The sequence below is a fragment of the Rhinolophus ferrumequinum genome, chromosome 8 (genome assembly GCF_004115265.2).
Source record: "Rhinolophus ferrumequinum isolate MPI-CBG mRhiFer1 chromosome 8, mRhiFer1_v1.p, whole genome shotgun sequence".
Taxonomy (NCBI): domain Eukaryota; kingdom Metazoa; phylum Chordata; class Mammalia; order Chiroptera; family Rhinolophidae; genus Rhinolophus; species Rhinolophus ferrumequinum.
Genome location: NC_046291.1, coordinates 52505245 through 52516520, shown reverse-complemented (window position 1 = coordinate 52516520; position 11276 = coordinate 52505245). Strand labels below are relative to the sequence as shown.

Here is an 11276-nt window from a genome sequence, read left to right as displayed (position 1 = left end):
TGTGTGATCGCATGTGTGCTGGTGCAGCCCTGTGCGCCTGTATCGCCCTGCATTCCAGAGCAGCCAACCGAGTCTCCCGAGGGCCTGGGTGCCTCGCTGAGTTCTCGGCTCAGCCAGCTCCAGAAGGGTTGTGGAGCAAACAGAGGGGAGGGTCCAATGTAGGGGTCTGACTCCGGCTTCAGCAGCTCTCAGGCTCGGACTGCAGGTTCCCAGCGGCGTCGCGGAGGAACTGCCTGGCCAGTACCGGGGGCGCGGGGGCGGCAGAGACCGCCCAGGCACTGGGCGGTGGCGCCGGCGCCGGAGGGGCCTGGCTGGCTGAGGCTGGAGCCGCCGGGCGCAGACTGACTCACTACGCCGCGAGCTGGCGAACCCCGCGCCTGACGCGGGTGGGGGCACAGCTCGAACACTCCTCCGGGCCCCTGAGCCGAGTGTGCCTATCCTTGCCTAGCCGCACTGGCAGCCTCCGAAAGATGTAAATGTCACTCTTGGCTGACCAGGTTCCCCAGCCTGGGCAGCGGCTGGAGCTTCCGGGTCATGACACCATGGAAAAAGCGCACACATCCAATGAAAACAATAATTTATTTAAATAATCTCTTCATATTGTAAAATCAACATTAAGAGTTTGTTGTTTTCATAATAAATAACCCCAAAATACCTTTCATTTCAAGAACAAAGACTTTAGGATAAGATAAAACAAATCCAAATCAGTAGCTTAGTTTAACTGAGAAAAATTTTAAGGGAAAAATAAACCGGAGGGTGAGGTCACTGCTAAACCGTAGTTTTCACAAGTGGGGGTTTACAAAAACGTCTGAAAAGATGAGTATTTTTATACAAATAAATCGGTGGGAAAATCTGCACAGACACCTTTATTTACAAACTCTTTGTCGAAGTCCAGGCTAATAATCCTGAATAGATTTTAAAAAAGATAATTTAAACACTTTTTTTTTTGCAGTGTCCACATATTAAAAAATCACTTTTTTTCCAACATCAAAATGAGGTCATCCGCAAAGGCACCTAAACTTTTAAAAAAATAAAAATAAAAAAACTCCACTGGTGATGGATGAGGAGAGAGAGCTCAGGGAGCGTTACTGGGGGGAGAGCTAAGGTGGGGGATAGATGGGGCTCCAAGAGCTGGAACCCCCAGAGCAGAAAAAAAGCGGCGGACCGCCGGGGCTCAAAGGAGTGTTGGGGGCGGGCGGGCTGGCAGGACCCGGGAGGTCAATAACCCAGGCCGCCTGCGCTGAGCCTGGGGGCGGGCAAGGAGAAAGGAGCCTCAGATTGCTGGGGAAGCCTCGCGGGCGGGGGAGGCGTCTCTCTCCCGGACTCAGCTAGCGGCCCGCGGCGAGGAAGGCGCCGGCCGGCCTCGCCGGGCGGAGAGGGGAGGGGAATCAAGTCTTGAGGCGGGGCTCAGGTCGGAAAGGCGGCCCTGGCCCGCGGCCTTAACCACGCAGCTGCCGGGGGGGCTCCAAAAGAGGACACCTTCTAGTTCTCCGCCGCTCGGTGGCCTCGCGAAGGCGCAGGGCCTGGGGCTGGCCATCCGGGGCTGCAACCTCCGGGAGGGGTGGGTGCCCTCCGCGGGCCTGCTGGAGGGACGCTGCCCTGCGGCGAGCACTGAGGATAACGGGTCTTTGCTCTCAGTCTCTGGCACAGTCTCCCTGGGGTTAGAAAATCGTTCCCGCGCTCACCGGGGCGACCCCGCCGCCATGAGGGTGGTGGTGATGGTGGTGCGGCTGCGGGGTCTGCGTGGGGTGCAGCAGCGGCGCCGCCGCCTGCAGGTGTGAGGCGGAGCCGGAGGCCTGGTGGTACCACGGGTAGTTGCCCAGGAAAGCCGAGGCCGCGCTGCTCGGGCTGGAGCCTGAGCTGCCCGCGCCGCTACCGCCGCTGCCAGGGCCGCCGCCGCCCCCCATCCGTTGCGGAGCGAAGTCCCAGGAGGCTGGCGCGGAGACCGGCGGCGAAGCACAAGGTGGCGAGGCGCTGGCTCCAGGGTGCTGCTCCGAGGGAATCTCACCGCTTTTCCACATCTTCTTGAACTTGGACCGGCGGTTCTGGAACCAGATTTTGACCTTTGAGGAAAAAGGACCCGAGCATTAGTGAAGGAAACTCGGCACAGGGCATGGGAGGGAAGGAAGCGTAGAAAGACCATCAGCAAGAGGTGAGCACCGAGCACCCTGGGCAGGTAGGCGGATCACGTGCCGAGGCCTCGTAGGCTACGATGCTTCCTACTTCATTGCGTGGCCATCTCAAAAAGTCCAAGACAGCTGGTGTATGTGCACAGTGGTGGTGGTGACAACAGCAGGGGGTCAGGAGGGCCAATTATTTTACCCTCTTAATCAGTAGCGCGCGGAAAGACAACATGGTACCCACATTTCTGCCCACCCTATCCTCCCTCTGGGAGATTTCAGTTTCGAGTGTAGAAGTTTAGGCCGCCCAAGATGCGGGCCGCGAAATCTTTATAATTATTTTTAAAATATTTTTTAAAAACATTTTCCTGAATCCGCCTGCTTCCCGGCCATCCTAGACCAGCGCCCTCCTCGTCCCTCCCAGGCCGCAAGCTCTCACCTGAGTCTGAGTGAGGCCCAGAGACGCCGCCAGCTCGGCTCGCTCGGGCAGTGCCAGGTATTGGGTCTTTTGGAAACGTCGCTGAAGAGCCGCCAGCTGGAAACTGGAGTAGATGGTGCGGGGTTTCCGTACTTTCTTTGGCTTACCGTTCACTATCCGGATTTCAGGCTCGAGGTCCTCTTTCTCTGTAACGAAACGGAATTGTGAGAACCGTGCAACCAGGGGATCCTAAGAGTTCTCTCCTGCAGAGAGGCCGGGCTTGGGACTTGGCCGGAGCCGGGAGGCGGTTTTTAGGTCAACTTCGTAGCGCGCGGACGAGTGCGGTCATCGAACCCCGGAGCTTGGCCTTCCAGCAAAGGGGAAGACAGGCACACACCGGAGAGAAAGGAGAAGCAGGTGGCAAGGAAATGAGGTTACCATGAGGCATGCACCGCGCGGCCCCTGGGGTCACCGGGTCCGACCAGCTGAAGATGGTAGGACGTACTCGGTGACCCTCGGCAGATTGGAGGTTGAGAAGGGTAAAGGGAACTGGGCGGGCTGGGAGCAGGTAGTTTGAAAGGCTAGGGCTCCGAAGGGATCCCCGCCCCAAACATTTTCATCTCACCCATCCTAGTAGTTAGACCGAGTTGGCACCCTTGATGCCAGCGTTCTACATACCAGGTTCGTTGGTGGCCGGGGACGAACTGGTCCCGTAGGGCGCGTAGGAGGTGTAGGCGGCGGTGTAGCCCAGGTCGTATCCGCTCTTGGCGGAATAAGGGACGTTGTTGAGGCCGCTGGCGTGGTACTGATAGGAACCCATGTGCGCGTAGGGTGAACCCCCACCGCCGCCGCCGCCCGCCGGGTGCTGCTGATTGGTGTAGTAGCTGCTGTCGGTAGCTGTGGACACCGGGAGGGTGGGCGACTCCTGGGGCTTGTGGAGGTTGCTGCTGTTGCTGCCGCCGGGGCCAGCGCCGCCGCCGCTCGGGGGATGCTGGTGCTGGTGGTATGTGCTGGAGGCTGTGATCTGGGTCGAATGCATATCAGCCACCAGACTGTCAAAGACTCCAGTCATCCTGGCCCCGGACGGGAAAGAGCAGGGGTAGCGGGCGCAAGCGGGAAAGCGAGGCGCCTCCTCCGTCTCTCCCGGTCCCCTCTAGCAGCCAATGTAATTAGGGGTGGGTGGGGTGGGGGAGGAAAACAAGAAATGTGGCAACGGTCTAGGCAACTCCTCCTCCGGGGGAGGCGATCACCGTGCACTGCTTGGGACAGCAGCCGCCGGCCGCATCCTTTCTCCGCCTCTCAGCCCGCTCGGCTCCTTGCCCAACGCCAGCTAGGGCGGGGGGCGGGCAGTGGAGGGGGTAGGGGTGTCAGGGCCGGACCCCGGCTCCGGGAGGCGGGAGCAGGTGAGCAGCCCGCAGCAGCTTTACGGTTGTCTGTGGGGCGGGCTCCTGCAGGCTAGGCATTTAACACTCGTCACGTGAGCGCAGGCGACGTCACCTAGCAACCGCCAATCAGAAGCGCCGGCCCGCGGGGCTACAGGCTCACAGGCAAATCGAGCAGGGGGCGGCGGGTGTCACAGGGCAGGCGCTGCGGCTGATGTGGTCGCGGGTGCAGACAGGCCGCTGCTGAATGTGAGCAGCCAGGCGAGGGGCTGGGAGTGGGGTGGGGAGTTAGGGTGGCTGGCGGCAGGAGAACAGAAGGCGTAAAGACGGAGACTGGCATTTCCCATTCTGTGCACAAGTGTACAACCAATTCGAGGGATTGGTACCTTCATGTCTGAGGTCAGCTTTCAAACATTAATCAAAATAAAGCGGTAGGAGAGCTGGGCCAGAACTAGCTCCGCTTTTCCTCGAAGTTTCTGGCACTTAACTCTTGTCAGCCGTTGGGCACTTGACTTAGATCAATTGATTTAAATTATCCATAAACTATGTACTGTGTACCAACACCTGCTTCCTAATCAACCCGCAGGGATATTAGGACAATTAATTAGATAATATTTAAACGATTTTTCCTTGTTGCTTGAGAAGAAAACTATTTAAATTCAAAGGAATTGCTAATGATATACTATTTGACATCATTTTCCCTTTTACTTTCCTAACACGCGGAGGTATGTTAGATGGCTGACACCCCAAAAACCATCCCGGGGAATTTCTAGTTTGGAAAGCTAGACCAGACTGACCAGATGGTCTTCAAAGTTTGTTCTAACTCTAAATTCTATGTTTTTGCGAAAAGGAAATGGAATAATACTTCGGTGAGAGAGTCATCTCGATTTTGGCAAAGTTACAGAAACAAGTAGAAAAAGTTTCATCTCATGCACTTAACCATTTCACAGTCTTTTTTTTTTTCCATTGTAGGACCCTGTTCCGCCTTGTTATTACAATGTCTTCTTTTATAGGAAGTGGCGACTTAATTTATATCTCTATTTCCTGGTGGTTGGGAACCGTGCTCCGGACTTAAGGGAAACTCTCCTGTACTGGACTCCCAAGTCCGCAGTTCCTGCGGCAGTGCCTGCCTTGTGGCGCCACCTGCTGGGAGTGTGCGTGGTTGCCGCGGGCCCAGTAGACGGTCTAATCATGCCTAGGCGCCAGCCTCTGAAACCCCCCAAAAGAACAAAATAGTAATTAAAAGCCACAAAATTGTGCTAGTGCGCGCCATCTGAAGCAACCCCTTCCTAAAAACATAACATGTCGCTGAAAGAACTTGTTACAACAACTGCCTAATGGAAAACAAGTTGATACTTTGAAAAATACGATCTTTGGTCTTCCCCAGAAAAACCAAGTGTGTAATTACAACTACAGCATCCACACAGTTCAGCCTCTCGGAATAATGAGGAAGGTAATCCGCCTTCAAATCTGCCTGGATTTAGTTCCCAGCCTTTCTTCTGGTTAAGGAAGGCCCCTCATGGAGAAGGGTGAGCTGATTAGAAATGCTCGCCACTGGACAACAGTGCCTCATCGCTGAAGTCAGCCTGCTGCTTTGTGGGAACCAGTTACAAAATCAAGCTCTTGATATTTAATCAAGATTGCCTTTTGGTGTCTTGACTCCAAATTCCAAGGGTTTCTGTCACCGCAATGGTAGGTAGCTGTTTTGACTTTATTTAGAACTCCCCTCAAATGAAATATAAAAGATCCAATTGCCATCCTCTCGACTTCTCTCTGCTCTTTTGTTCCCACCACAAGCATGTCCTCCAGACTTTTCCATGGTGATAAATGTGTTGCATTTTATTATCTATGAGAACCTCTGTCAATAGCCTAAAGTCCAGGTTAGCTGAGATCTGGAAAATGGCATCTTCCTGGAAGGAACGATAACTCCAGTTCCCTTTTAACTGGAAAACAAGGGATTGTGTGTGCACGTAGAAGACCAGAAACAACAAGCAAGAGTGGGGGAGAGGTTACACCTGCATTTGGAGAATCAAGTAAAGACTTGAGATACTAATTCTGATAACCCAGGTGCAAATCTGTGTTTGCCCCAATTATCTGATCACTGCATCACAATATTCAAATGATTTCCTTACTTTGGTCTAAAGTCAGGGAGACAATAGTACAGAGAAATGACATTCTCCTTCACAGTTCAGAGCCGACTGATGGCTCTTTCTATAGTGATCTGAAAGGACTTAAGGGGAAGCTCACACTGGGTTTGGAGGAATAGAGGTGCCTCAGTCTTAGGGAGCCCATCTTCCTCTTTTCTGCTTTCGGTTTTCTCTCTCTGCCTGGGCATTCTTTTACCTACAGGGACCTAGAGAAGGATGGGGAAAGGAGGAGAGCTCAGTGTCTCCGCTCTGGCCTTATGTTCCAATTCCCATCTCTGAGATATTCCCGCTTTGGATCCCGTGCCCACCAGGTTGTCTCTGCAGCACTTTACCTGGTCACCGAGTCTCACCGTTTGCTCCTGTGGGGAGCCTCATGACACCCCTTGCCAGGCAGGGACGGAATCATCATTCCCATTGTACGGGTGAATACTGAGGCTCAAGGGCAGGCACGACTTCCTTTGAGTAAGGTACCCCTTCTTTCTCTGTGGCAGTAGCGCAAGTCACAGAGTATTTACTGTGAGCCTTAGTGGAACAGCTCTGGGTCTCCAGCAGACGGCGAGCGCCCTGGGGAACACACCAGCTTCCCCTTGCTTTCAGCCCTCTGCCCTCGCCTCCCCCCAACCCCCACCCTAACCCATACCTCGTTGGCCTGGGTCAGGATTTCAAGACATCGCCTGAGCCAGTGCACACTGCGTCTGCTGGATCTTTGGGCGTCCTCCGTTACACAGAAAGCCGACCCTGAGAGGTGTGTGTGTGCGGGGGAGAGGATGCCCCTTCCGGCAGGGAAGGCGGGTGGGCGCCCGGGTACCCTTCGTGCTTAGAGGGGTAGGCCAATTCTCACTCGCCTACCCCACGCGGGGGTCACACATGTTTTGGCTGGACTGCCCCGTGTCCCCACTTTGCCCTCTCTCATCGATGGTCCGGGGGACACGGCTTGCCGGGCCATGGTCTAAGAGGTATTCTTTAATGTTTTCGTCCCTGAAATTGTAGCTCTAGGAACCTGCACTTTCTGAATCTTTTTGAGGTTCGTTCTAGAGCTCAACGAAATTGGGAGAGAGAGGGTGGGGGTTTAATTTACAGGAGCCTCCCATCTCCACCTTTACAGGCCCAGACTAGCAGCGCTCTCATTCCTTCTTCATTGGCCATCTTCTTGGGGACAACTCTCACCCAATTCTTTCTCATTGCTAGTATCCTCAACCTGGTTTTCTCCGCTTTCCCCTAGCGTGGCCTCCAGGGACTAGGGGTGCCTTCAGCTCCTTCCAGCCAGCCCCTTTGGCCCTTAGGTAGACAAACGGGATCCCTGATTCTGTGGTCTGCGTCCTTGGATCCCACGGTTTTTTTGTTTGTTTGTTTTTTCCCTTGCACCAACTGGGTAAGAGGACATAAAGGAAACACACCCATGGGGAAGTGACCTCGAGAAAACTCTTCCAGGACCACGAGTTGGGCCCAGGGTCCTGAGACGGCAGAAACGACTGTGCAGAGAGGGGATTGCCTTGGGGTCCTCCGCCATGTGCTACCTTGGCAGCGCCATGCCCCCCCCCCCCGCCCCCCCCCCCCCCCCGCGGCCCTCCCTCCCCACAGCTGCAGACTCAAGCCGCGCCCCCAGCTGCATACTCAAGTCTCCTTTGCCTTCAGCTCCCAGACTGTCTCGGATTTTCCGATCTTTAGTGGTCCCTCACCTCCGCCAAGAGATGGAGGGGTTCAGTCAGCCACTCCTCTCCCGCCTGCAGTGTGAGGCACTGTGCCAGGTGATGGGGGTTCTGGTCCTCAAGTAGCTTACAATTTAGTGGACAAAACAGATACATTGCAATAACTGACAGTAACGGTAGCATTTATTTATTGAACATCTCCTGAGCACCCAGAATTCTGCCAAGCCCTTTACCTTTGTTATCTCACTGACTCTTGGGAACCATCCTATGTGGTGGGTACAAAATTATCCACATTGAGGAAACCAAGGCTTAGAGAGACCGAATCACTTGCTTTACGGACACTCAGTAGAGTCAGGACTCGAACTCAGGTCTGGGCCACGAAGGCAAGGCCGCTGCGACTTGGGTTGGGCTTCTGGCCTGGGGATCCCCGGAGAAGGCCACGCCACATCTACCTCATCTCTCCAGGGCGAGGTGCTGGGAGCGCAGGCAGACAGATGCGAAGGGACACTGACAGTGCTGATGTTGAGAGCACCCATTGGACCCCAGAAGCGAAGGAGAGATTTCTCCAGGAGACGAGCAGGGGCGGGGGCAGTGCGCCAGAGTGATCCCTGGAGCGACCCTGGGAAGACACCGGAACAGACACGAAGTTCATCGGGGAGGGCTGGACGTGGGCGCCGCCTGGCCCCGCACGCGAATTCGAGTTCCGGACCGGCGTTTTTCCCTGCTGAATCTCCGCCAAGGATTACCTTTGCTGTCTGCTGGAGTGTGAGTAAACCCAAAAGGCTTGACGAGAATGGGCGGACACTCGACATTCACAGCCAGGACCCTTTCTCCAGAGGTTATGGGTCCTGGGTTGTTAGTTCAGCATACTTCCACAACTTTCAGATCCAATTTCGCCATCTGCCTCGTAGGTCTTCCTGATCTTAACTAGGCCCATTTCACTTTATTGCCTATTCAATGGTTAAAGCAAAGAGAGCGAGAGTTAGGGTTCCTGACCCAAGAGCGCACCCAGCATGGGGCGAGAGGTCCCCGAGGTTCTGAGGCGCTGAAGCGGTGGCCTCACTGTTGACTCTGAGCTCACAGGCCCGAAAACTCAGAGCCCAGGCGGGCAGGCAACAGTGGGTGAGAGAAATGGTTCTTCTTCAATGGCCAAAAGCTGCCAGATCTCTGTGTCCAGGTCATGAGGGATGCAAACGCTGACGGAGTAAGTGACACCCCCCACATCCCAGGTCAAAAACTCAGACCGTGGGATGTTTACTTTGCACTTTCAGCAGCACCACCCACATTGCGTGAGGAGAGGCGTGCAAGCAAAAGGTTCTCAACAGGGTTTGTTCTCACACTTGAAATAAAACCATATCCGATGTGCCCCACCCCCACCTCTCCTGGTACTCGCTGAGCCGCTGTCGCTGCAGGGAAATTTTAGGCAGGAAAATTTGGGGCTGTGAGAGGGACCCCGGAAGGCAGAGTTGCCTGGATCCTGGAACCGCCTGTATTCCCCGTGTCCAACGTTAGCTCCCGGCTGTCAGGTTGAAAGGCCAATTCCTCCCATAAAAGCGGTGGAGGTGAACCCCCTGTTCTGAGATTGGAAGTTCACTCCCTGAGGGTCGCAGCTCTGGGTTGTCAGTTACAGCATACTTCTGTAATTTTCAGAGCCAAGTTCGCCTTCTGCCTTCCAGGTCTTAGACCCTAATCAGGCCCATTTCACTTTATTATCTATTCAGTGGTTAAAGCGTGGCGCGCACACCCCAGCAATAGATGGGGAGAAGAACTTGGAAGGAACCGTTTGAAACTCAGAGTATCCTTTTGGGTACACCAATTCCTTTCTCGTCGACAGTCTTTCTCTCCACTCCCTCCCCTTCCTCATCGGGTTATGCTGACAACTGGGTTCAGAAGCCACACTGCTGGGTCGAACCACTTTTATTATTGTATGATCTTGGGAAAAGGACTTAATTTTTCTGTGCTTCGTCGTGAGCCTCTGTATACTGTGGGTAATAATAACTTCCTTCTGAGTTTGTTGCTGGGAGAACACCATCCCGTGTTTTCTTGTTTGCTGCCCTGGGTTATCTCAAAAACTGGGCATTCTCTGGCCTAGGCTTCTCAGGTTTTAAGAGGCTGAGGCGAGGGTGTTGTCCTACTTTCTGCTTCAGGGCGTAGGGAAGCATTTTCCAGGCGGTGGTGATGAGAACAGACATGGCTGCTGGGCTCCGGTGGACCAGGGGTGTTTGGGCGTGGGCCCCCAGGCGGCAGTGGATGGTCCAAGTGCATTGGGAAGAGGTCAGGTGCTGGGGATGCTGGGAGCACTGGGCTGCTTATAGCACTGAATTTAGGAAAGGCTCTGAAGGTGCTCCTAACCCCTGCACTCTGCATTACCCTCATTCAGTCCGATGGGCAGAGTCCCTTTGTGCCAAGCTTTAGGTAGCTCCCCTGTGTGACATCCGGGTTGCTTCTGCTCACCGCTCTGAAAATTGAGAGAGGGGTGGAGAGGAGCCCTGCCAGGTATTCACAGGGAACTGACTGTCCCTCTGGGTAGCTATGCTGTCTCCTTGCATCCTTTTCAAATCAAATTAAAAATTTACTAAGTGATACATAGTGGTTGTCAGAGAACCAAACTATTAGAAATGTCTCCGAGTGGTTAAAAGTATAGACTCTGTTCTCAAATATGAACCTGGCAATTTGCTAGCTGTGTGAACTTGGAAAATTATATAATTTCTCTGTGCCTCAAATTAGTGTGTAATCAGAATAAAACTTCATTGTTTGGGCTAGTGTTGGATAACTGTGGAATAGACCAAGTTCTGTTTCACAAAATTGGATCTTTGGGGGAAGACAGCTGGACCCCATTTCCCATTGCAGTTAGGGATAATGATGTGATTCAATTCTAGGCAATAAATGGAAGTCATATGTGCCACTCCTGGGAAGAGACCTTTCAGACAGAGTGGAGACTCCTCCTTCTTACCCTTTTTCTCTTCCATTGGCTGGAACCAGCTTCAACCATGCACGTGACATGGCCCAAAAGGAATCACCTAGGGGACTTTTCAACACTTGCCTCGGAAGGTTACTTAACCAAGAAATACATTTCTCATATTTTAAGTTACTGACTTTTAGGATCTATTTTTAGAAATATATTTTCTTTGCAATCACCTACTTAACTTTTGGGCTCCCACAAACTCTATTGTGGCCTTGCATCATCACATTGGATGGCCAGAATCTATTTTTACTTTTAATAGAGAAGCTTAGCTACTATAACTAATATGACTTTGGAGTCAGGTTGAGATGACTTTGTCAGCAAATTGCAGGAAAAAATCCAGAACATCTTTATCTTTGAAAACCAGAAATTGAATTGGGACCTGAGAGGAGAACTCAAACCATTTGATTTCTAGGTGCATTCTGTCCACGAGTAGAAACAGGTTAACACAGCTGGTTGTTATCATTTTGGGGAACATAAGTCTTACAATGATCATTAGTGAGGTTCTGGCAGATCTGAGCCCACATCATATGTGTTTCCTTTGAAAGGTGATGGATTGCAGAGGTTTTTGTCACCCTGCCATGTGGGGCCCTCCCCT

General features: G+C 53.2%; 1 protein-coding gene across 1 annotated transcript; it reads right to left on the bottom strand.

Annotated features, from left to right (window-relative positions):
* Positions 1–651: 651 nt before the first annotated feature.
* DLX2 (distal-less homeobox 2) lies at positions 652–3973 on the bottom strand. Its single transcript, XM_033112385.1, has 3 exons — positions 3217–3973; positions 2560–2744; positions 652–2063 (listed from the first exon to the last, which is right to left on the bottom strand). Exons 1-3 carry the CDS (start codon positions 3608–3610, stop codon positions 1662–1664), a joined length of 981 nt encoding a protein of 326 aa, XP_032968276.1. The 5' UTR covers positions 3611–3973; the 3' UTR covers positions 652–1661.
* Positions 3974–11276: the final 7303 nt, after the last annotated feature.

Coding starts and splice junctions, on each gene's coding strand:
- DLX2 (XM_033112385.1), bottom strand. CDS start 3,610: ATGACTGGAGTCTTTGACAGTCTGGTGGCTGATATGCATTCGACCCAG. Junction 2,745..3,216: donor CCCGGCCACCAACGAACCTG/GTATGTAGAACG, acceptor GTTTCGTTACAG/AGAAAGAGGACCTCGAGCCT. Junction 2,064..2,559: donor TGGGCCTCACTCAGACTCAG/GTGAGAGCTTGC, acceptor TTTTCCTCAAAG/GTCAAAATCTGGTTCCAGAA.